Source organism: Tauraco erythrolophus, chromosome 9 (genome assembly GCF_009769465.1).
Source record: "Tauraco erythrolophus isolate bTauEry1 chromosome 9, bTauEry1.pri, whole genome shotgun sequence".
In the NCBI taxonomy this organism is placed as follows: domain Eukaryota; kingdom Metazoa; phylum Chordata; class Aves; order Musophagiformes; family Musophagidae; genus Tauraco; species Tauraco erythrolophus.
Window position 1 is genome coordinate 19,698,971 of NC_141473.1, and position 26,347 is coordinate 19,725,317.

The 26,347-nt window shown below is 40.5% G+C and overlaps 1 protein-coding gene across 3 annotated transcripts in view; it reads left to right on the forward strand.

Moving 5' to 3' along the window:
* The first annotated feature begins 552 nt into the window (after window positions 1–552).
* Window positions 553–26,347, forward strand: part of PANK1 (pantothenate kinase 1) — a 28,450-nt gene continuing 2,655 nt past the window's right edge. The window contains exons 1-5 of one of the 3 annotated variants that reach the window (XM_086616488.1): window positions 553–808; window positions 9,699–10,051; window positions 19,008–19,261; window positions 21,517–21,693; window positions 22,098–22,221. In XM_086616488.1, coding sequence (XP_086472614.1) covers window positions 553–808; window positions 9,699–10,051; window positions 19,008–19,261; window positions 21,517–21,693; window positions 22,098–22,221 — 1,164 coding nt within the window. Of the gene's footprint in view, window positions 809–1,270; window positions 1,299–9,698; window positions 10,052–19,007; window positions 19,262–21,516; window positions 21,694–22,097; window positions 22,222–26,347 lie in introns of those variants that run through there. The other 2 variants (XM_086616489.1, XM_086616490.1) reach the window with 2 other exon arrangements.

Below are 26,347 nucleotides of genomic sequence, written 5' to 3' on the forward strand. Positions count from 1 at the left end.
AAGGCATACCTGGGATCACACGCGCTGAGGCCTCCGAGACACGGGTACGCGAGTCACGAGTGTGCGTGCGTTCATCCCGAAGGGAAAATGACACCGCAGCCGGCTACGGGGGCGGGCCTGCCCGCTGTGCACCGGCGAGCAGGGTCACGGGAGCGAAGTCACACTGAAATTGCACCGAGTGCCACCTTCCACTGCCACCGTGCCCCTGCCGGCCTCCGCCCTGCGAGCGAGAGCGACAGGGGGGCCCGCCCGAGGCCCCCGCCCCGGCGCGCTCCCGGGGCTGCTCGCGGAGCTCCGCAGGTGCCAGGCGCGGCGGCCGGAAACGCGCACGTTAGCGGCGGGGGGGTGTCGCCGCGTCCCCGGCGGAGGGCGGCGGCCGCCCCTCTGCAGCGCGCTGCGGGCAGGACGCCTGCGCCGTGCGCCGCCGCCGGCTGGGGGGCGGGCGCCGCATCCCCAGCGCACAGCGCTGCGGGCACGGGCGCCGGCATGAGAGGAGGCTCCGCCGCGCCCCGCCGGAGCTGAGCCGGGAGACAAAGGGGAGAGGCTGCCGCCATGGGGGAGCAGCTCCGCGCCCAGGCTGCCACCCCGGTGGGGCCGCCACCGCCCGCCGCCGCCTCCTGCTCGCTGCTCGGCGGGCTGCTGCAGAACGGCTTCCACCCTTCGAGCCAGCTGCTGAGCAACGGCGGCTGCGGGGAGGCGCCGCACCCGCTGCTGCTCCGCCCGGAGCTGCCGCCGCTCAGCCACGGCTCCCCGGCCAAGAAATGCAGACTGCGCCGGAGGATGGACTCGGGCCGGCGGCACAGGCCACGTAAGTGATGAGCGCGGCGGGCTCAGCGCGGCGGCACTGCGGGGCGGCGCTGGCTTGGCCCGGCCCCTCTGTGCGGCGCCGCCGCAGCCCGGCCCGGCGGGCCTGGGCATCGGCATCGGCCCGGTGTCCGGAGCTCGCGGGTCTTGCGCCGCCTCCCCTGCAGAGCACCGCCCGGCCCGAGCTGGCGGTCACCCGGCGCCGGCGCCGGTCCTCTCCCCGCCGGCGGGCCGGGCGGGCGGGGCGAGGGCCCCCCGGTGCCGGCCAATGCGGCGGCGGCGCCCGGGCACGGCCCTGCTGCCGCGTGGGCCGGGCCCGCCCTGCGCCAATGGGGCGGCGGCGGGCGGGGAGCGGCGGCCCGGCACAAACGCGGGCGGGCGGCGGGCGCCAGCTTCGAGCCGCGCCGTGCACCGCGTCGGGCGGCGTCCAGGGTCCCGCCGGCCGCCGCCGCCTCCGGACGCGCCCATGAAGCTCATAGTGCCCAAGCAGCACTGTAAGTAACGCCTGGGCGGGGGGCGGCCTGCGCGCTGCTGTGCGTTGGGACGGCTCTGCGGTCTTACTGCTTGCCGCTTCCCCACGCCTTGTTAGAATTAAGCAAAAAAAAAAAGTAGACCTGGCAGCTGAGCGCGAATTATTCTGACTGGAGGGGGGAGGGAAAAAAAAAAAAAAGCGTCGTGCATAACACGATGAATTTGTGATGTGCCGCTTATGAGCGTTGCCTGTGGCGTGTGGTTAGTTGGTTTGGGAGGTGTTAGCGAGCTGGCTGTCTGCTGTCCACTTCATGTTTCGTTTTAAGCATGTGAGTCTCAGGCATCCATATTTGTAATGCACGTAATTGTATAAGGTTTGTTGATTAATAGTATGCTTTACTTACTTAATCATAGCTAACTTCTTATATGTAAGTGTGGAGCTATTGAGTAATTCCATGGTAAACTCTACAAGTAAAACAATCCAATGGAAAAAGTACCCTTTTTCTTTGCACTGTCACTCACCAGCCCTTCAAATAAAGCTAACAAATGTTTGCTGCTTTGTTAAAAGTTCAGCATGTTCCGAAAGGGTAATCAGGGATAGTCAGGGTCACAGCTACCCACTGCCAAACCTTAAAGATGTTTCTACTCAGTAGGAAGTAGTGTGCATTCAGCTACTCTGGAATTATTTTTTTTCTTTTTTTTTTTGAAACGAGCACTTAAAAATCTTCTCTGTATAAGCAGAACGAAGTAGTCAGAAGCAGCCTTGAAGAGCTGCAGCTTCCACGGGGCTACTTATTAGCCAGTGCCTTCTCTGGCTTGTTAAGTGTTTTTGCTGAAGTACACATACCACTTTCCCTTAGTATATTCTCTGTATTGATTAATCAGGTAGTGCTTACAGTACCTGTTGATGGTTAATTTAGTCTTCTATCGAATGTAACATATTGATGACCAAATAGTTCTCTGTCACAGACTGGTTTTGAAGTCTTTGTCCAGGGCTTCACATTTCGATTCAGGAAAAAAAACTGCAGAACTTGGACTAACTTAACATTTTGGTTTGATGTCACTAAGGAGAGTCAACACTTGAATATCAAACTCATCATAATAGTAAAAACTATTTTGAAGCAAAGAATAAGGCTTTTAGGGATTCATGTAATCACTTGAATAAGAAAGAATGAGGAATTTGGAATTTCCCTCCCATCTTGAGGGGAAAAAGAGTCCATCAGAGTAAAGAGCATAGGTGACTGACTGCATTGCCCAAGATGTATGAAAACCAAGTCTTCAGTTGTGGGGTTTTAATGAAATGAGGCTTTAATGAAAACAGGAGGCGAGGGAGGTGCTTTGTGGAACTATTTTGTGGGCAGTTTCTTTGCTGAATAAAAATACATGCATTCTCTCTCATCTTATACTTTTTAATTTGGTTTGTTTTCTGCAAGAATAAATTTGCAATTTAGTGTTAGTCTTGCAGGAAAAGATGATGGCACACTGTCACCAACTTAAAAAATTAATTAAATTATACTCAAATTCTCCTGGTACTGCATAGCTTTACACTGTATCCATCTCTAGTGAGTACTACACAGTCCCATTTTACTGGTTTTTGTATTTAATCCTCGCCTTCGTAGATGTTTGTTCTGTGCGTAAAGACACATTGCAAAATGAAGTGCGGTTGCCACATGACGTGTAAGACTTCAATATTGATTGTGGAGTTTGCTTTGCGTGGTGGAAAAGATAATGAGATAATTGGTGTTTCTCAATATTTCAACAAATGAAGCCTGTCATTCTGCAGCAATTACTCCTTTAAATCCTTATAAATTATATGTTTTCTGAATTGTTTTTACTTTCTGTCAAAGTGAAATAGACTTCTATATTGCCAAGCCTTTTTCCTCTCTGAGAAGGGAAGATTCTCTGGGAAACCAGTGTGCTTTGCTGATTAGCCTGCAGTGAGAGAGGATCTGGGGACTAACTTACATCCTTTTGACTCACCTGGTGCTGCTTCTGCTGAGAAGTGTGTCTTTGCTTTATTTTTTTTCCTTAGTTGAACTAGGTGAGTTGTCAGGGATATTGAGCTTATGTCAGTTTCCTGGTTCAAATCATTAGTGCAGACCCCCTGTGAGACTAAGGTTTACATTACTTTTCTCTATCATAGCACTGCATAATGAATACAGAAAAGTATGTTATGATGTGCTCCAAAAGAGAATAAAACACTGAAACGATGTGTGAATTCTGCAAGTTTCAAAAGCCTGCTAAAGTGTCGTGTTGTTCAGTTTAAATGTGATCTTTGAACAGAAGAAAGAAAAAGAGCAGTTAAGTGCCTTCATCGATCCCTGTGAAACAGCATTGTAGCCAAGTAAGGACAAAGGTTTCAGCACAGCAGTTAACTAGGCTGGTGCTTCACCGATTATTCTACATCAGACATAGGGAAGAAGTCAGCTGGACATCTTAATTGTATTGCTTTGCTTTTCTTAAATTAAGATAAAGCTTTGGGGTCTCTATTCCAATCAGCATCTTGCTTCTCACTCCAAGTCAGCTGGTACTTGTTAGGGGTCAAAGAATGTGTGATTTGAGGCAGTGTGATGGTTTACAACTAATATGCATTATAATTACCATGATTAATTTCTAAACACTTCAAGCTGTAGCTTCACAGTGAAAAATGCTTTTGGCCAGTATTTGGATTGTTACACCTGTGATGTTTGGCTGCAGCATAGTTCTACTTAAGGCCAAGTGGATACTGTGGAAAACCTAGGTTTTTTTCAGCTGTGATGATGTTAAATATGGAATGCCATGATTATATAGTATATTTCAGTGAAGAATACAGGAGTAGAAATGGTTTTGGTCTTGTTGCTGTTTGACACAGTGAGTAAGTATGACATTATTGGTTTCTGAAATTTTGCCCAAGACATTAGAATATGCCATAATCTTTTAATCTTAAGAATTTCTTAAGGTGACATGCTGTGTCAAGTTAGTCTCCAGCTGCTTTTAATGTAGGTGGGAGTGGGGGTTGCCTGAGGAATAGGACTGGTCGTAACAAACTGAACTAGCTGGCATGTTCTGGTCCAGCATCTGTGAGTTAAAACGGTGTATCTGCCTTACCAACAAAGTAATGGTTTCCAACAGGATCAGGAAACTTATGCAAATCACTTCCATCAGGCCAGGTGCTGTTAGATCCAAGAATGAGATTCTTGATAGTTAATCATTGCTTCTTGTAGCTTTTAAGTTTGGCTTTTATCTGTTAAGAGTTTTTTAAATTAAGTTATCCAGGCTAGGTAATGACCTAGTGTCCCCAGTGCTATCTTCAGAAATAGTTTGTGGTAATATGATTACATATGTGTGAATGGTCACAACTGTTTAACAAACAGCTCTGTGCTTTTGGGTTTGAAGTTTCTTGGTTTGGATTGTGGTTTTGATTGGAGGCTTTTTGTGGTGTGTGGTTTTTGAGGGTTTTTTTCTGATGAGGAGGTAGACATTCAATAAGCCCCTGCTGCTGAAAATGAACTGGAAGGCTTCGCCTGATATATATGTGCATGATTTATTTAGCTCTAGCTTTGTTAAGTTTGAAGAAACTTCTATTACTAAGCAGATATAATTATTTTTTTAAGCTATATATTCTATTTTGGTTTGAAAGAAAACAAATGCTTCCATTTTACAACATGTTTGTATTGCTAAAAATAATTTGTAAAATAGGAAGAAGTAATTAAAAAATATATGTAAGCTATTACCAGCTTTTTTTTTTAGTAGAGAGCAGCTTTCAGAATCTGTGAGAATACTCTCTCATTTTATGTGTGACTCAAATTGTTTTGATTTCCCCTCCGCCCCCTGTTCTTATTTTTGGCACTCTCCCCTCTTCCAGTCCCAATTAAAACAGGAAGTTCTTAGATCATCAAAGCATCAAGCAATGCAAATTAAATGCAAATGAAAAATGTAAATGAAGTAATAGGATTTTATCACATGTTTGTCCAGGAAGAAAAGCAGCTGAACTTAAGATATTTAATCTGAGATATTTATGACTAAGATATCAGTGTGTTGATACCACCATTCAAATCATTGATAAAAAATTGAGAAACAAGACCTGTATTTCCTTGAACACAGTTACGGTAAGAGAGGTGTATAAACTGAAACAGTTTTGACAAAAGAAGAAACTGCTGCAAATTGGTCATGGATAAATCTAGGGTCCAGGTAGAGAGAAGAAAGTTCTAACCAGCAGGATTTAGGCACAATCTCTTTTTTAAGAGCTGAGGAGTAAAAAGATTCAACTAACCTTATGTGATGGTGGTTTAAATGTATGAAAAGGATTACCCTTGGTTATGCTCTTTAATGGGGGGAGATGTTACTTTGTGACTTAGGAGTTCCCTTTCATTCTTGCTTTCCCTGATATAGTCCATGTTGTGATTTCATATGTACCCTCCACACACCCCCTTATATCGTATGTTAATCATAAGATTTTTAAAAATCAAATGTGTTCAATTCTGAATGTAATATGCCTTGTAGGAATAGCCTTATAGGTTCATACTATTCAAAGGTTGTGCAGAAACTGGGTAAAATGTGTCATGGAATTTCTCAGGAGTGAACCTTTCCCCCAGATAGCACAGCTGTTGGTGTGCATCAGATTACCTAATTATGCAGTGCTGTAAATACCTTGTTTGCATTGTCACATGCTTCTGCAGCCAAATTTTGGAGTAATGGAGATTTTTATCTCAAGATAACAAACCAGTAAGTAGTTGGTGTAGTTTAACATAAAGAAAATTAATTTTCTTAAGAAGGTAAGTGGAGTATTTTAATTTATGCTAGGCTTTTAAGAATGCATGATTCATCTTGACACTTTCTGTACCAATTCTGTGGGACCTGGAAATAAATTTTATAGCATTGTTATTTTTTATGACTTACTGCAGTGTAGCAATGCAGTAGAATAGTTTTATTTTCTCCACAATAGTTCATTGCATTAATTCAATAGGTGTATTGCATATTGACATCAAGAAGAGAGAAATCAACTCGTAACAGTTTTATCAGACAATTTTAGTTAAGTACGTTTTTTAACACTGCGAAAGCATTTCTGCAACGTATCCATTTTTCGTAGTAAATCACAGTTTTGAGTAACTTATCAACCTAAGATGTGGATGTGATGGATCTTGTTTTCTTCTCCTGGCTTTCCTAGTTTTTAATAACTCTACAAACTGGACATTTATTCGGGTTATCAATGAAATGCTGGACTTCCAGTTTAAAATAAAAAATAAAATAAAATAAAAATAAATAAAAAAAAAAAACCCTCACAATTTTCCCTCAAGTCTATGGAGACTATAGGTATACAAATACCTTTCTTCATACCCCCTGATTGTAGCAGTGATGTCCCTAATAATTTTGTTGGCCTCTGAATGGTCTTACTCCCTGTATTCAGGGAGGCAACAAAAACCAGGAGCACCTTGCAGTCTGCATGCACAACCTCCATTAGCACCACATTCAGTGGTATCAGGAAAGTTGAAGTGTATAGGTACCAGCTAAGATGGGTTATCTAAAGATACCAAAAAGAACTGACAGTGCTTCAGTGGTGCATTTTGATTTGGAACACATTGATAGTCACAAAAGATACAGTGAATAAATTTTTTAAATCCCTTTTAGGTCCCTTCCAGCCCTAACGATTCTATGATTCTAAATAATCACTGGAATACTGAAGTGATTTTACTGTCACTTCAGTTGTACAGAGGTTATTTGAATTTTGGTGGTACTTGTCAGGAACTCTGAGAATTGATTTTTGTCCTAATTGGTCAAAATAGTTGGACTCACTTGCAATGAAGATGACAACAGATAGCTGATGTCAGCATCTGTGAAGAAAACTAAGCTGCTGTTCTGTGTAACTGAAATATTGGTTGTTGTGGAATGATGTTGTGCTCTTTATTTGTGCTGAAGAAAATTGCTGCTGTTCTAAAAGCAAAGTTCTTTTCTTTCTGCAGCTCTCCTTTTGGCTCACAACAAAATGTAAGGAGCTTAGATTCAGAGGGAGGTTTTGAACAAAAAAAGTATCTTGGTATTTCTGCTTGCTTTTTAATTGTAAGCATTATGTGTACCTGTCTCAAGAACAAATCAGACTTAAAATAACTTCATAGTTGTTTTCTACAGTACTTATTATTTTTTAATGATTTACTTATGACTCCTCAAAATGTTAAGATATAAAAGTAAATGTCTTCGCAGTCCTTTATGAATAACTCTCAGCTGTTAGTACCTAATGCTTTTATTGGTGGACTTGTGTTTTGATAGAAGGATGGAATGTTTCTTCCCTCTCTTAAAGATTCGATCTGCACTATCGCTTTAAAGCAACTATTGGTGCAGGTAGATTTTAGCAGACTTTTTGCCCTTAATGTAGAATATTGGAAGTTGGCTTACACTTAGCTACGGGCTGTTTCTGTATTGCACAGTCCAACTATGCTGCTTTTAAAATTAAACTTTCTGCTTGCATAGTTAAGATACATCTGAGGGAGGGGACTTACTGTTTCAGTGGGACAGGTAATTAAAGTGCTCAGTAGCTTCAATAGAGATTTGTGTAAATCACTAATAAGATTGGTGTCTTGAGCTCCACTGCCTTATGGTGTTGTGCAGTGTGGACCAGACCACTCTTGCTTAAATGTTTACTTTGTACTTCCAAAAGTGTTTGAGTTGCAGTTTAGTGTATGGTAACATTTTTCCTCTTTATAAAATAAAGCCTATTTAAAAAAAACTCATTTCAAATTCTTCCCGTTTCAAGGAGCTCTCATGCATCTGCGTAGGTTATATCTTCCCAAACCTTAAATTAGACTTCATTTTGGTGTCTTTGTGTCTTGCAGCTCGTAGGGCATGGAGAAATAAATTAGACTTTACAACAGATAACAGTAGGTGCTCTTGGAAAAACTGAACTGTAAGCAAGCTACTTCATGGGAGTTTATGCATTATGCCTGCCTTGTCCTTAGGGAAAGGGGAGAGAAACTGATGATTCAGTTATTTGGCATACAGCAATGGAGCAAAGTAACTGTTTTAAACATCTGACATTTAGGGGTTGGTTTGGGAGGAGAGGCTGTGTTAACAGTTGTGAAATTTAGACTTCCAAATTATTCAGCCAGACAAGAATGATACTGAGACCGTTGTGGTAAGAAGTAAAAGACTCTAAGCTGCTTTTGGCCTGAAGTTGAGTAACTTAGCACTGATTTGTGATTACGTGAGGAAGAACAGTGTGATCAGTACCTCCTACGCTTATTAAAATCTTTGCTCCAAATTGTTTACATTTAGGCTCAGTAATGGATATGGTGTTCATGGCTTGAAGTTTGTATCAACGCTAAGTTGGGATGCCCTAGTTGGTAGAATCACGTTTCTAGCAAGTGTGCCTCATTCTTCCTAAAAGCAGAGAGGTGACTGTGTGACTGCTATTTTAGAAATGTATCTTAGATGTTAGCTCACATACTCAGTACTTTTAATTTGATTTCTCTAAGAAACATTACTAGCTGCCTCCTTCTGCTGGTACCTGTGTATAGATCTTGTATTCTCACTTCTTACTGCTTCATAAAATTGCCTGGCTTACTATTTAAAATGTATGCATGTATATATAAGCAGAGCAGACAGACCAACCTGATTCAGTTAGTATCTTCTAGCTGTGTCTTCAGCATAGTCATTTTCTCTTGCTATTAACAGAACAAAAGCTTTGGTAGACCTAGGCCAGCTGTGGTAAATATGTATATATGCTGAGAAACAAATAGTGGCATTTCTTGTGTAGCTGTATGTTAGACTAACGCATATACCAGCAACGGGAGTCTATGCTCAAAGAAAAGGACTGTCAGTGGTAAATAATTGAACTTAAACCAGCCTATTTTCTTTCTGCTGATATATGCAAGTGGTGTAGTTCCAACCGAACTCTAGTTCTGGTGGGTTGAAGTCAGGAGACTCCTAGCATAATGGGAGAGTTATGTATTGCTGCTCTTCAAACAGAGCCTTGTGACTGTGGAAATTACAACTGGTCTTGGAAAGACAATTGTAGATGTTACGCAATGGGAATGTGACTTGAGAAATCATGTTCTCCTGTTTGTTCCTTCTCCCCTCCTTAGCCTATTTTAAGAATTGGTGCTGGGAGTCAGGCTGGGTGAAATGCAGTAAATGTGCTCTGTCAAGAGGTGCTGACGAAGAGTAAAATGTTTTCCTGGGAAAAAATATTTTCAAATTATTAAAACCTACTTCTCCAGAAAAGAGTATTTTGAGTTTTTCTTTATTCTTTTTCTTAACTGAGACTTTATGAAGTCTTAGAAAGTTGTTTAATACGTGTGATTTGGGCACGTAAGTGACCACCAGCTTTCAGGAGCAGATGCTGTTACTGTGACTGCACCGAATTGTCATTCAGCAAATGTTTTGGGTGATATGGCTAACCTGTATATTTATAGCATCTTTCTCTTTCTTCCTCCCAACTCCCTTGTCCTTAGCATTTCCATGGTTTGGAATGGATATCGGTGGAACCTTGGTTAAACTGGTCTACTTCGAACCTAAGGACATTACTGCAGAAGAGGAGCAGGAGGAGGTGGAAAACCTGAAAAGCATTAGGAAATATTTGACCTCCAATACAGCCTATGGTAAAACTGGCATTCGCGATGTCCATCTTGAACTGAAAAATTTGACTATGTGTGGACGCAAAGGAAACCTGCACTTCATCCGCTTTCCCAGCTGTGCCATGCACAGGTTCATACAGATGGGTAGTGAAAAGAACTTCTCCAGTTTGCACACTACGCTTTGTGCCACAGGAGGTGGCGCCTACAAGTTTGAGGAGGACTTTAGAACGGTATGTGAACAGTTTATGTGGGCTTATTGGGGGATACTTTGGGAAAACATCATGGGAGTCCTTCTATTAAAACTTATGGAGAAAATAATATTTTTTTTGGTCTATCCTAACTGGTTAAGACTAATAGAATCAATTCACATTTGTTAACTGGTGGAATTGCTGAGAACATGTTGGGGACAGGGGAGGCTTTTCTACTTGCTAGGTATTCTACTGAAGTATTACTGTGCAGGATGTCTTCAGTAAATAGGTTTTTTTTAGATTACAGCAGTGATGATCAGATGCCTCATAATCAACTGAGGGTGCATTATGACAACCTAGAAGCCTGAGACTACAGGTACTCTTTATGCAAACTGGATATCTGTTGGAAAACCAGAAGTGAAACCATACAGGCTGGAGATTAGATTCAGATTCCCTTCCCATTGTATTAGTCTTCAGGTAGTCAGAAGTCAAGAGTCTGGAAGACCAAGCATGGAACAAGGGGAGAAATAGCGTATGGAAGCATGACAATAGCAGCCAGCTTTTGATTTCAGTTCTGGGAGTATGTCATGTGAAGAAAGGCAATTCATGAGGTGACTGGGTCCCAGATCCCCTAGAATCTAAAAAATAACCTCTGCAGGAAGCTCCAGAAGCTGATGTAAATCTGAAATATTGGGATGCTGCTGTTTGTATAATTTCAGCAATAGTCTGAGCTCCCAAAATGAGTGCACTAGAGTGCACTGCAAAAATTGATTGTGGTGACAGAGGTACAGAGAGCCATTGTGTACAACCTGCATTAGAGAGAGTCATTCGGGAGGCAGTTGGCTCTTGTGTATGTCTCTCTACTGGGGCATATCTCCATTTATTTTCTGTAAAAGAATGACTAGTCTGCCTGTATGAGAGCAGTCTCACTAAGACTAATGTGAATGATTTACTTGGCAGGCCTGATCTTGAGAGTGAAGGATGACTGCTGGGTTTGACAGGTTACATCAGTTGCTTTTCTGTTTCTGCTTCAGTTCAGGGAGCTACCATTACCAATTTACCAACTGCCTTTGGCTTTGTGTGCTTCGTTTTTAATGCCAAGCATCCATTCCTGCAATACAAGAGGGTTTTTTCTTTGTCAGTACCCCTCACCTACCAGATGACTAAGATCCTAAGGGGGAAAGAGAATGCTGTAAGAGATGAATGTGAATTCCAGCTGTCTTACTGTTGTGCAATCATTTTCAGTAAATGTTGGACGTGGAAGCAGCTAGTCTAATGAAGGACTATCAAGTTTCTGAATTAATGTAGGAGTCCACTACTAATGCCAGATTTCTTGTCCTTTAGGCTGACTGCAAGTCCCTTATGTGTTAGGGTCTACTGATGAATGAGTCCTCAAAAGTTTTAGTTTGTCTCACGTGTTGGCACTGCAGTAGGAGGTGAATTCTAGTGATAGTCAATGTGGTCTCAGTTCAGGTTTTTGAATGTCCTTCTATGTGTCCAGGGGATGATTCGTGTCATGTTCTCTAGTGACAATGGGAGGCCACTTTAAGACTTTCTGAAGAGGCTGACTATCCCTTTGGAATGGTCAGTCTTCCCAAATTCATCTCTCTTCCATCACATAATAGCAGCTAGACTTGCTTACTTAATAAGGAAGTTCATGTCCTTTACTCCCACAGCTGTAGAACTGAACTGGGAAGTTAACTGGTGGCTAGCACAGCTAGGCATTTCACTGTGTAGCTTTGGCTTTATGTGGCATAAAAATACGATTTACAATGGGACCAATCTCTGTCATCTCAGCTGCAATACAGTCAATGTACCACTGGAAGCCATAGTTCAAGTTGAGGCTGTTTTGCCAGCTATTATACAAAAATATGAGGTCACATAGCAAATTACTGGTGGACTTAGGCATGAAATCCCACACTTCTGCAGTGTTAGTTACCATTCTACGTGCTGCAACGCTTGTAGGTAGTTTAAGAAAAACACTACAGCCTGTCTAGGGTGGTTTGTAGCACAGAACAGTCAATGAAGTGCACTCACACTTAAGTGAGTGCTTTGGACACCGATTCTTACAGCTATCCAGTTCCCCGCCTTCCTTTATCGCAAGTATTTCTTGGCTCAAACTGTAATAGCCATAGAGTATTACAGAAGCAAAATACTATGCATTACATGAAGGTTTGCTTGCTTCATTTCTCTTGAAGGGCTGAGTGTCCTGGGTACTGGCACTTAAACTGTCACACTTCATTAGCCATTGTAACAGCAGCCGGCTATCTCAGCGCATTCTGCCGACTGTAAATTGACATTTGACAACAGATTACTCTCTCAAAGCATTGAAATGTCTGTTTCAAATATTTGATCACTCTGATGCACCTGTAGAAGTAGAGAACATGTGCCAAGTCTAGTATCCTGCTGTTGCAGCATCCAGTGTTGTATAATGCCTTACGTGGAGGAGGCTTTAAATGTTACTGTTTCTGTTACTTAAAAGCAATGTGGAAAAACTGAAGTTTGTTTGTGAATGTTGTCAATTTCGTAAAAAAAAATCTGGCTAAATGCTAAGAAACTCATGAAACTAATACAGGTAACATGCTTTTGTTCTGGTCCTCTGTTTCTCTTCGTACATGCTTTTAAATTATTTATCTTTCATGATATTTCTAAATGCTTATGAACCTTTCAGAATTGCATAGATTTGGGACAAAAGATCCAACATGCTGCAAATCAGCATTCAAATGCCAAAGAAGGAATCCTTCTAAGATTACAGCAGCTTTTTCTCCTTAAAATACACAAGCAAACACCCTGTTGTTACTTGCCTGTTCCAGTGTCTAATTCTGAATCCCTAAAAAGAGCTAAATAGGTTTAATCTAGGCATTTCTGTTGCTTTTCTGTATTGAAAATAAAATAAAACTGGGAGGCATCTTTTGTTTGTCTTAAGCCTGTCTTCTGTGCCATACAAAGGCAACTAAATCTACAAAGCTAGCTAGGTTTAGCTGTCTGACCTTCCTCTCCTGTGATCCACAGTGTTGGGTAGGAGACCTGGAGAAGTCTCCATGGGACTGCTTGGTGACTGCTGGCAATAATGATCAGTAACCTGGCAAATCATTTGATTAATTCTTAAGATCTGAATGCTTCCCTTAGAAGTAGGAAAACTGACTCTATTCATTAAACTAGACTACAGAAATAATTTTACCAACCATATGGTTATACTTAACGTTCATTGAAGAGCATCGGTAAATCATTCACTGAAGGGACTGTTTCCAGCTTAGGGTGGTTTTTTCTTGGTTTTGTGTTTTGTTCAGTTTTTTTCCCCCTTTCTAAATGACTGATCTTTATGGCCGGCTGACTTTATTTTCAGAGGTAACAGTGGTGTTAAGGCATGGATGTATCTGTCGCCTAATTCTGATAATCCTCCCTCTTTTCCCAGCTGCATACTGTCACCTCACCTGTTCTGTAAATGCTCAGGTAACATCACTTCTATAAAAAGAGGGAGTACATAGACTTTCTTGCTTGTGTACCTGTAATATAAATATCTTTATACTGTGTGACTCCTCCATGATGGCACGTGCGCATTACTTGCACGAAAGTATGCTGTTAATGTAAGGAAGAACAAATTCTTAGGCTGTCACTTGGTTTTGTAAAGCAAATCAATGTAAAGGATATATGAGGGAAGAAAGGACTATTGAGACTTTTGTCTAAAACCTGCTCTATTGCAAAATTCCTGTTGATTGCAGAGGCTCAGAGGTAGGATCTTTGTATTCCTTTCCTGAACAGACACCTACAGAACCTGACTTGTATTGATAGAAATTTTATGCTGGCTTCAGTGGAAGCAGGGCCTGGGCCAGAAAACCAGTCACTTAATAAAAAACATTTGGGGCAGGGGAGGAAGGAAATCTGTTACCAAGACAAACTTAAATTCAGGCCTTGACCTTCCCCATAACCTGTAAGAAAAATGCTTTAAGAGTAAGCAATTTTCTTGTGCCAGTTATTATCTGATTCTAAGGCTTGACTTTGTGTTACGAACCAAACACCTTTGGTGGATGACTTGCAGACTGTGTTTACCTTAAACCAAACTAACTCACTGACCTGTGTTGTAGGATGGGAGTAAGCTGTGTAACTCTAGGTTAGTGTAAGACACTCAAAAATCTTGCTGCACCTCACTTGCTTGAGGAGGCCAGACACTGCTGCTCAGGCCATAGGTGGTGGCCTGTAGTGTGTGGACTGGGCTGGAGCTGAACATGTCATCCAGAGAACAGGTGAAGTGACCATGGTGCCTTCTGTTACTACCACCACAAGAAGCTGGGAAACTTTTAGAGGGAAAGGGGAGAAGCAACGTGCATCTTTTCCCTGTCAAGAGAGAGAAGAGATCCTTACAGCTAGTGGGGCGAGAGGGCAGATCCTCTGCAGAGGATCCCAGACTAGTGCTTTTTTTGCCCAGAGCTGATGCAGAGTCTGTCTTCTCTTCTGCCTCAGTGAATGTTGGGCTTGCCCTGTATTTGCATTAGACTTTGTCTTGTTTGAATGTGAGTGGTTGTTTCCCAGCCTCAGAGTGCGGAAGGAGCTGGGGCAAGTACCTCATCTGAGCTCAAAAAGAAGCAGGGTTGGAGGTTGAGATGAAGACAATCAAAATATAAAGGAATCAAAGTATGTCTTTATGAGAGTGGAGGAGAAGTAATGGGAGGGAGATGGAAGGAAAAGCTAGACCGTAAGCTATTGTAAGAAATAAACGCTGGAGCAATGCCCAGAAGGCATATAAAAGCCAGAGTAATACAGTAGATGAGGCTGTTGTAATTGATAATTAAAAACTTGCAAGATGTTATGTTACTAATAGTTTCTTACAGAAGAAAAAAATCATATTCCTGATTGAAAGTCCAAGAGACAGATGCACTCATAACTGCATCTAGGTTTGGACATTCCTGTGCTCGCCAGAACTCAGTGACAGTGTGAAAATTCAAGCCGGATGAAATCTCTCATGAGCTGGAGCTTTATTGAAAAGGTGTCTGCACGCCAGTTGATCCATTAGGCTTCAGCCCTGCTGCGTATGTCATTGCTTCCCTCAGCTCACTTGTAGAGGACTGGGCTGTTTCATGTTTTCCTTTCTGAGGTGGAAATATTTACTCACCCGTAAAGAAACAAACATGACTTAAGTCTTTGACTTCTGTGCTTCCCTGTTTCAAAGCAGCAGCAAGTTGGTAGCATGTTTTTTTCCTTTTATACTGTCTAGTACTTGAATACAGCTAAAAATTGACATTATAAACAAAACAAAACCCCTCAAAAAACCCAACCAAAACTGCTAAACTTGAACAGACAGTGCCGTTTTCCAGCACATCTTGCAAGTGTACAATGAGAGGTGGGCTTTCATTCTCCTTTGAATACCATCTGTACACAGCAGCAATAGAACAATAGACATTTTGTGTATCCTTGAAATCAACTGAGTTTCAGGAGTTTGTTGCTAAGGTGTGAACTGTCATGGGGAAGGGTTCACTGCTTCCTTGCTGTGTTGTACCCTCTTGTAAATATGGTTAAAGTCCTCAGTCCCTCCTTTTGATGGTCCTGAAGAATTCCTTGAGGTCCGAAGTGTTTTGTTCCCTCCCTTGACGTTTAAAAAATAGAGGAATTTCTTCAGTCTGGCTATAATGCAGAAAATTGTTCTTTTAAAAAAATGTACATATGATTTTCCTGTAACCATCATTATTTTTCCCTCCAGTGTCCTGTATGCTATTTTATTCTGCAGTTCTTGCTCTCATAGCACCACTTTCTGACATAAAACTGTTCTAGAGAATCACTGTACTGAATATAGTTACATGAGTGTGGAGCAGGATAGGTTGACTATCATGCTATGTGCCCTCACATTAAAGATTGCAAAGGGCTGGAAAATATCTGCAAATGTGTTTTGTAAAAAATTGTAGGAAAAACATCCAATTAAAATGTGCTTCTACACACAGCTCTCATTTTTGTTTTTCATTTTTGCATGTAAACTTCAGTTCCTGCAAGGAGAAATGGTTTGGACAGCTGAAAGATGAGGACAAGTAGAGTTTGGTAGGGCAGGTGGTGGCACCAGGAAAAAAAAAAGTTTGCCTTCTCATACATTAGTTACAATGGTTATAGGCACATCTGTTTTGTGATGAAGTTTTGCTGTTTCAGTCAGTGTGAGCAAAGAAACAAACAGAAAAAAGGCAGTCCTATATGCAGGGAAAGCAATTGGGAATTGTGACCCTGGCTGTATCATGGCTTCTTGTACAAGACTGGGTTGCTATATTTCTTGCAACCGTGCCCTAATTTGTGTTTAGAAACAAAAACAGTGGTGGCTCACTGGGCTGTTCGGAGCCTCAAAGGTCTGGTGGTTGCAGAGCTCCCGGCTCTCTGAATAGAGACAGATCGACGTGGAATACTGATGCCAGTCTTGCTCCTTACAAAAATGAAAACCAGACTGCTGCAACAATGCAGGAAAATAGTTTTTCACTCTGCTATGACTATCATACATGAAAGAAGTAATAGGGCTTTTCTGCTTACAGCATATTAGCTGTTAAATATAGCACAGAGCTATAAAAAGCATAGCAAATTCTAGTGTGTCTTTTATACGTGGAGAACTGGACCTAATAAAACTTCTATGCTTAGTGCTTGAAAAAGCACCAAACTTTGGGTTTTTTTGTTCTGTCTTTACAAAATTGGTGGGCTGAGTGGAGAGTTTGTAGAAACAAGGATTTTGTCTGTTTTTTCACACTGATGCCAGAAGTGTTTTACTCTTAGATTTGTGTTACTTGCTCGTGTCTTGCAGGATCTCTCACTGATGCTTACCCATTTGTAAAAGCATAACATAGATGAGACAAAAGCAGCTTGTAGCTGAGTATTTGGCTTATGGGAGAATAGAATTTTTGACAGTAGGGACCATAAATCTGCTGATGACTTGTCTTTTTATAGCAGGCTTCTGGTTCATAACATGTTTGTGTGTGCTGTACCTGTGTTAGATTTTGTTTGGTCATACTGCATCTAGCTTATACAGTAAGGTGAGGAAATTGAGACTGTACAGCACATAACCTGGAGAAAGACATGGTTAGTATAGAATCTTTCCTTGTTTTGACTGGCTATATGCAACATTAGTTGGGTTTTAACAAAATAAATTCTCTAAGAAGTGATGACTTAGTGGACTCCATAGAATGTCCATTGTGAGAAAGAGTGCATGAAACATATATTATGTTAATGCCTTGTATTGTATATCTCTTGATTGGAGCTTTTCCTCTCAGTCTAATAAAAGAAATTGCTGAAATCAAAGATATTACCAAAGTAGCCTTAAGATTTTTGTCATATTTCTTTAAAAACCTTTTCTCCTGATTTATATTCATTCTTTCTTATTTGCTGGCTAAATGGTTCAAGTTTTTTGTGCTGCATTTCTGTAACTGTAATCTGTGTAGCCACATGGTAACCAAGAACAAAATATGAAGGGATTGCAAAAGTTACAGGAGGAAATATTGAAATAAGAAGAAATGATCTCCACCTGTCTCTATTGTCCTATGAGTGACTGAGTCTATATGGAGGTCTTTGAGACTGATGGTTTGGTTTTTTTTAAATCTTACTTCTTTTCTGTGGTTCCAGGATTTGAGGACTAGCAAGTATAACAAATGGACAAACCCAAAGAGTAGAATGGCTTTCAGTTAAGGCACGTTAGAGCTATGTACAAGTAGAGGAAAAAACTTAAGGGGAATTATTTAAATAGCGCAAAATAATGTAATCTATTGGCCACGCTCATTCCACAGAAATATCTTTCTTCTTTATAGTGACTTAATATAGCTTCCAGAATTAAAAATAAGAAGTATTTAGCCTCGTAAATCTTCATTAGCTGTTATAAAAACATCCTGCAATATACAAATGTTTGAGAACCAGCTCTGTGCTGTATAACTCCCTTTTGTTCCTAGTACCCTGTTGCTTTTTCTGCTAGGAAGTGGAGTCAGGTAAGACCCACTTTGCAGGTGTGAGGATGCCAATGACCTCAGGGTATGCACAGGCAACTTTACTGTTTTTTCTCCCTGTCGTCTCCCTAACACAAATCTAAACTCGATGTCATCAGGAAAGGAGACTTTCTACAGATTGTCACTGTATCCTATTTTGAGAAAGGAATGTAATTTCTGACTCTAGTAAACAGAATGCTGTGACCAGTAGCCATGTCTGTTGAAGTAGTCATGGGTGACCTGTGCAATCTCAGGGGCAATGTTCTTTTTAAGCTCTTATAATTGCTTTTCTACCTTCTGTTAGTTATATTTTTATGAACGTTTTGCTGTGGGCATGATCCTGACATTACTGTTGAGGGGGGGGGTTCCATATTGTTTTTCACCAAATGTTGGAAGTACCCTATTTTTCATGAGGCATTTTAAAGTGCTCGTAATAATTTAAAGAAATAGCTCTGTCAGATTACTGATGACATATACTAAAAAAGTGCATATCTTTTAAGCGTAATCCACGGCATATTTAATGCATGTTAACATAAGCATGTGCACTTTGTAAGGCTTTGACTATCGTGATGTTTAACTGAAATTTCTTCATCTTAACGCTTTTGTTGAATATTCCATTAAATTACTGGGAAATGCAGTTGGATAATGAGTTAAAGCACTTTGCATCCTGAGGAATGCTGCTGTGCAGGCATGTGTCAGATATGGCCCAAGACCTGCAGAACACAGCTCCTCTTGGGGTGGGGATGCCGGGGGAAAAATCTTATTGCTTCAGAATACTGGTGCAGGGGGAATATTTCCTGCTTGCAGAGCAGGGAATGTATCAAAGGCAAAGAAACTAAACGATATTACTGTGTAGCACGTCAGTGTTTTGGGAGGTACCCATTGTCAGGCAAATAGCAAACTTATTTCAGACTTCATGCTTAGATGGATCTTTGTACTGTTTAAATAGCACAATATGTTACTATTAAAGTGATCAAAGTGCTTCAGTAGAGCCTTTTGTCCTTCTCAGTAGTGTATTATACTAGGATATGTTTGTTTATTAATTTCTTATTGTTCTTTTCCAGATTGCTGATCTACAACTCCATAAACTGGATGAATTGGACTGTTTGATCCAAGGCCTCCTTTACGTTGATTCTGTTGGTTTCAATGGCCAACCAGAGTGCTATTATTTTGAAAATCCTACAGATCCTGAACAGTGCCAGAAAAAGCCTTACTGCCTTGATAATCCATATCCTATGCTGCTGGTTAACATAGGCTCAGGGGTCAGCATCCTAGCTGTGTATTCTAAGGACAACTATAAGAGAGTCACAGGATCCAGGTAAATTTAATTCTGTGTTAATTCTGTTTTTCTTTTGTCCTTAATAATGGACAGATAGAACCAGACAGCGTGACTAGTAGGTGCAGCTCCAAATTGTGGTTATCTTCCCATTTCTTTTAAAATCCCACCAGTAGCAAGGCTGGAAATATCCTAGGACTCCTTCAGAGAAGGAGTCTACATCAGGGAAATCATTAATCCATTCAGCTTCAGAGCTGCATTAGTCTCTCCTTGGTCTTCTACCTACTTTCTATCTCTTGCTGTGCATTACCAAAATAAAACTCTCCCAGTAAATGCATCTCCTCTCCCATGCTTTGGTCCTCCAGAACAGCCAGAATAGTGAAATAAAAATATTGTGACTAAACAAAAACCTCTTGCTTAATAGTTAGGATGTATCCAGGATACAGGAAAACTTTGTAGAATTACCTGCTACTACTGGATTTTGGCAGAGGAGTCTCACTAGATCTCTTGTTTCCTTACTGATTGTACTAGTCTTTGGACTGTGCTGGTAAATTAAGGAATGCCAGCATGTAAAGACTAGAACCTGATTGTCTGTATTCTTACTTTGTCCTCAATGTGATTTCAGCCTCGGTCAGCTAGTGCTCTCTGAAATGATTTGTAGGTTGCAGCTGAGTTGAATGGTCTCTGGCCTATGTTCAGTTAAGAGATTTAGATGTGACTGCTCTGTTAAGGAATTCAGGACTTCAGTAGTGTGGATGCAGAATTTTGTTCTGAAAGCCAAAAAACAGCCTGTGGCATGTTTAAATTTACTCTGTAGATGTAACAACAGTGCTTACTTGTAGGAAACCACTTTAGTTACTTATGTGTCCGTCCAAACTAGTAGTAAAAACACCAATAAACCTATCCCACTTTTTCCTCATACATGCGAACTAAATTGATATACTTCCTTTTTAGTAATCTTGTAATCTTAAAAACAAACCACCAAAACAGAAACCTAAAAATATCCTCTTCCAAAGCAACAACCAAAGAAGCTTTTTGGATTTGTTATGGTCCTTCCCAAAGCTGCATTTTGTTCTTCAGCACATGGTACATATTAATGAAGTTTCTTCTGTATACTGCATGTGACTGCATATGTGTCTTCTGTTGCCTTATCTAGGGCATATCTTTGCCACAGTGGTAGCCATGAGCCATTTTTCTATATGCCATATAGATGAACGCCAGTTGAATAGAAGAGGTATTGGTTTTCTTGCAATTCTGGTTGTTTTTCAAGTATAGTCCTTTTGATATCTGTAGATGTACATCTGATCCTTTCCACTGCGAAAGGAAAGACATGACTGCAGCGGGTTGCTGACTTGTTATAGATGATGAAATCAATACTGTCTTGTGGATGATGTGCAGAGCTTCCTGCTGTTCAGACGCTAAATATGTTGCAGTGCAACTAGATGTGTTCTGGAAAACTTTCCTAATAATCCAAGAGCACTGACTGAATGGTGTTCCTGTCTGACCTCCTGTGAAGTGCAAGCGTGGTGTCTCACTGATCCTCTTGTTTACAGTAGCTCTGATCGGTGTGACTGCAATCAGTGCAAATAAGCTAACTTTCTCAAGGGTTAAGAAAGAATGAGGAAGGATGTAGAGGTTACCAAGTTGAAGTTCGTATCTGTTCAGACTGACATATCCAGAGTAGAATTTTAATGAAAGGAGTTAACAACCTGTTATGCACAGTCAAATACTCCCTGCTAAATTTATATAGTCAGTAAATAAGGTACTTCAGCCCATGCAAGATATTAAAGCAACCCCTTGCTCAGAGTTCTTTAGAGGGCCGAGACATTCAGGGCTGATGCTAGCCTTGCTCTGAACAGGGACCAACCAGACTACTTCCTCCCGCTGGCTAGAGAGATGAGATCTGTCTTGGCTGCCTGCCCCTGCGTAGGTATTTAGCTTTGATCACTGTTTATTCTTTCATCACTGACTTGCTGGCTAGTAATTCTTGCACAAGGAAAACTTGCTAGAGTGCTACAAATAGCAAACTGACGTCTACTGTGTTGGATTGGACCTTATTTTCAGCTAGCCCTATATTTAGCATCGTTTCTCCTATGGAAATATTAAGGACTTAAGAGTGGTTCAGTTAAAACTGTGCTGGATGAAACTCAATTTAGGGTGTCTGTCTTTGCTTCTCTGAGGGAGGAGTTGCAAGATATAATTGGTAGCTGTGTAGACCATGTTGAACATGGGCGTCTGAAGAGCTGTGGGTAAAAGCTGGTTCAAGGTGCTGATCTGAAGGAACTGTGTTTTTCCAGTCTTGGAGGAGGAACATTCCTGGGCCTGTGCTGTCTGCTGACTGGCTGTGAGACATTTGAAGAAGCACTAGAAATGGCCGCAAAAGGAGACAGCACCAATGTGGATAAGCTGGTGAAAGATATTTACGGAGGAGACTATGAACGGTTTGGTCTGCAAGGGTCTGCTGTAGCATCAAGGTACGTGTTAATTGAGCTGTTGTAAGAAGTTCCTTGGGAAACTTACAGTGCGTGCTGAACTGAGCCTGTAATCTCTGGACTATGCACTATGTCCATGTCGAAATGTCACTCTGAATGTATCATGTGGTTTGTCCTTAGATCTTTCACCTACTTCTTACTCTTAATTTTTTTCTACAGGTATAAACAATGCTTCATGTAGTTTGCTTCCATTTAAATTACAGTTATTTTAGAAGTGTCTTTGCTCATTGTTCTGCTTTTCCAGTGAGATCCCTTTTCACATGTTCAAATCTGTCTCAAATCGATGGATATCAAATCCAAGCGAAGCTTATTAAATGGTAAAATTTCTAAAGGCTTTTAGCACTCCTAAATAACTCATATTAAAAGGAATAATCTTCCTCACACAGCTTTGGCCATATGATGAGTAAAGAAAAGAGAGATTCCATCAGTAAAGAGGACTTGGCCAGAGCTACTTTGGTCACCATCACCAACAACATAGGTTCTATTGCTCGCATGTGTGCATTAAATGAGGTAAGATAGCATATTTACTATAAGCTTAAAACCCTTAGAAACAACATAATAAGATTATCAGAATACAAAAATGCAAATTGCTGGTATAGTAGGTGTGTAACTGGCCTTTGTAAATGTGCATATATTTAATATTGGGTCCTAACTCTTATGATTTGTGTTGTGTGTATGCTTTGGTGCAAAGTGTAAGGTACTTTGAGCTTCAAGGGTAGGCAAGAGAGGAGAAAAGTTGACTGTAAAGATGTCCTTGAACCATTGATGCCTGGAGTAGTTCACTTGCTCTCAAGCTGTAATATGTAGCTGTTAACATCTTTGTAATCCAAATTACTCTGAATTACCTTGTAGTTATTAATAGATCTTACTATATGGTGATAGATTTTTTTTTTTAATTAGTATTTTGCTTGGCTTCCTTCCATAGCATGATGGATTCAAACTGAGTATTATGTTAAATGTTTTGATAGATGTAAGAACCATTGTATAAGGTCAGAGAGAAGAAAAATACAGTTCATTATCCTCCCTCAAACTTCTATCAGTGCTTGTTACATTCTTTTCTTTGGGCATGATAACTATGGCTGGATCGTTCCACTCATACATCTTTCCAGCTTCCAGCAGTTAAAAAAAAAAAATCAGAACCCCAAATATTTAGACACTTTTTTTGAGCTGCAAATTGCATTCTTTACTATTATGTGGTAACTAATCTATTTTTCTGCTCTTAATAAATTTCTCAATTTACTCAATCAATTCATACATTGATGTTTTTAGATCTACAGTATTTTGTGGTTAGAAGAAAGTGCTGCTTTTTTTTTTTTAAGTCAACAACACACCTACATCCTCCCAAAAAAAACCCAACAAAACCAAAAAACTCACCAAACAACCATCTGATTACTTCATTGGGTCCTGGCTAGCTTTTTGCTTTATGAGAAATAGCAAATAATTCATCATTAGTGCTTTTGGTGGGTTTCAATTTTGTTTTTTTAATAAACACTTTACCGCATCTCCCTCTTGCTCTTTCCAAGACAGAAAGTCCTGATACTTAGTCTTCTCTTCTGTGGAAGACACTCTGTGTCTCTCTTCCACTGTTCCGTTTGTCTTTTTAATCTTTTTATGGCTCTGATTTTGAGATTGAATGAACAGATCTTCATGCAGTATTCAGTGTTGTTGCACAATGAATTTATATGGTGGCATATTGATAAATTTCATGTTCTGAGTTCCTTTACTAACAGTTCTTAATATTTTATTTTTGTGAGCACAGAGCTCGTATTTTTCAGAAACCGTCCACAGTCCCCTCCAGTCTGTCTTGAGTGGTGGTGGCTAATTTGGAGCCCATCACTGTGTCTGAATACTGAAGTCTATCTGTCTCATCCCCCTTTCATTTGTGTCGTTTCACTTTTTTAATTTAAGCTTCATCTGCCATTTTATTCCTCAGTCATTGGGTGTAAGTCTCATCAGCATTGCTATGCTGTTCATTTTTTATTCTGACTCTCCTGAATAACTTTGTATGCCAATAAATGTAATGTGTGTTGCTAATATCCCTTTCTAGAGGGCTTCTAAAATATGTTGAATAGCACAAGTCTCAGTGCATGCCCCTATCAAATGCCACTGATAACCTCCCTTCATCGTGAAAAGTGGCTACAAACATTATTTTGTTGGCAATTTGACTCGGTCAGGATGATTCTCTTTCAGTGTTCTCTTTGCTTTCAGCTTCTTTACAGTGTTGCCTTGTGGCATGGAGTTCAAGCAGCATTGTACAGGGCTATCAAAGCATGGAGAGTTGCAGCAGGGAACCACATGCGATACATTTCAGAGGAGGAAATAGGCTGCTAATGAAACTAATGCTTCTGAGTCACTTGAAAGAGTTCCTGACATCTTTGTTTTGTGGGCAGGCTTACTCAAAAACTAGACGTGATCCATAGAATTTTGGGGAGGAATGTGGATTGATGTGTAGAGTATACTTCATTTCCCAGACAATGCCAAAGTAGAATTTCTCCAACAGAACTAAATTTATTATATAGTTTTAGTTGGAAAAAAAAAAAAAACATTTAACAGCTTTACATACTATCAAAAAAAGATTTCAGACGTGATATATCACGGCAAGTCAGCTAATCTCCAGATAGATGGATCTCAGGGGAAAAAAGTAATGCTGTCATTAAATCTGGACACCTAAATCTCCTTTGGAAGATACAGCTCTGACTCTCACTAAGCTTGATGAATGAAATGCCCAAATAAGAGCTTAAAAAAAGCTGAATACGATATATTCTTTTGCGGACTTTGTGTATATTAGATTAGGGTTATGGTGAAACTCACTTTTAAGTTCTTTGACGAAATCGATTTATGCTCTGAAGCATGAGTTTTGATAAGTTTAGGGTTTTTTCCTTTTCTCCCCCTCCCATCCCCCCCCCCCAGTGATTGCAGCTTTAATATTGTGTTGAAAATGACTTGCATATGTGCAGGAAAACTGAGGCTGGGGAATAAATGAAATATTCTGTCTGCAGAACTTCAAAGCAAAGTTTGCTTGCACAAAGTTGGCAGTAGGGTAGAAAAATTCCATAGTCTGGAACCATTTGGCTACACATGATTTGAAACAGTCTGTCTTAGGCACAGCAGAACTGCATAAAGGAAACCAGTCTTCCTGGTTTTTGCTTTTTCTACTAGCAGAACATGTAAGTTGCATCTGAACAAGGCTTCTTGTAAAAACACATGCAGAATTTTCTCATTCCATCTTGGATATAGATTTCCATATTCAGTTAAATTCGCAAATAGGTATATATAATATATTGAAGCTATTCTATAGCTTTCTACTGCAAGGTAGTTGAACAATTTAGCAAGACCTCTCAGAGAGGAAGAATGCATGTCTCTTCCAGGATGTTTTAATTTGGTTAGCTTAAGTAAGCATTTCATCACCATCCCTGCATCAGTTTGAGTTCTGTCTTTCAGCTTTGAATATTTCAGCAGTGAACAATTTAAAAGTAAATTGGCAAGACTCCCTTAAGAGCTAAAAGTGGCATTTCTTTGTTTTCCAACTCCTGAAAAATGCTAAAGCTGTTTTTAGTTCAGTTCAAAAAATCTAGGAAACTTTACATCTTTAACATAATTTTTAACCTTGTCAAGTCAAGGAATGTTGGAAAAGAAAATTGAGATGAAATTTGCATGTTAATATACACTCTGCTGTTCTAGTAGATGTGACTAGTATTTTTAGATTTTAAATATTTATTAATTTTTATTCTCAATGTTAGATACTGCTTGCTTGAATTTATGGTAACAGTAGTTTCATGTGTATATTCAGAAAAAAATAATTTCATGAAAATTAAATTCAAATGTAGATTGTAATCATTTTGATGGTGTTGCATTGCAGGAAATTAATTAGTTATGTGTTTGTCCCTCCTTTGTCAGACACAAAACTGCCTTGTCAGAGGATGCAAAGTGCTCTTGGCCATGTTTAATAGCAGCCTTTTGAAATTTGAGAAGTTCTTATTTTCAGCCATATAAATTCCTAGGAACAAGTGTGAATTTATGCTGATGTGACTGCAGAGTCTAAGGGGATAGATGACTCTAAACCTGAATTACTTAAAGTTTGTGTTGTGTTGATGTGTGAGTTTTGAGGACAATCAGACATGTAACTCGGTCGTCGGAGACTAGATAAATGAATTATTGCATCTGGGTATCAGCACTTTCCAATACTGAGTATTCAGGTGAGGATGTCTGTGGTATGACATGTGCACGTACTGGACATGACAGAACTGTGGTCTGTAGCAAAGTAATTGCTGCAGAACCAAGTGTTGGGCTTTATAGAGCTGTATGAATCTAGAGTGGTAACACTTGGTCATTCTAGCCTCTATGCAGATTTTTGCTGGTAGTTTTCAGCAGAGGTCTCTTGAACTAGGACTCCTCCAAGACTCCTGTAAAAGATTACGTCTCCAGGATTTGGCCTGCTACTGAATCTTCTAGACCAATTCTAGTGTATGATGGACATCATATGGTACACCAATTCAAAATGCAAATGCGTTTTTGTGCATAACAGGCAAAACTGGGCATGGTAAGATAGTTATGGGCATTGTTTCAGCACCAGAACTGTGCTTACATGCACTGATATGCATACAGGTAAGGACAGTTTGTGACTTTCTCACTGACA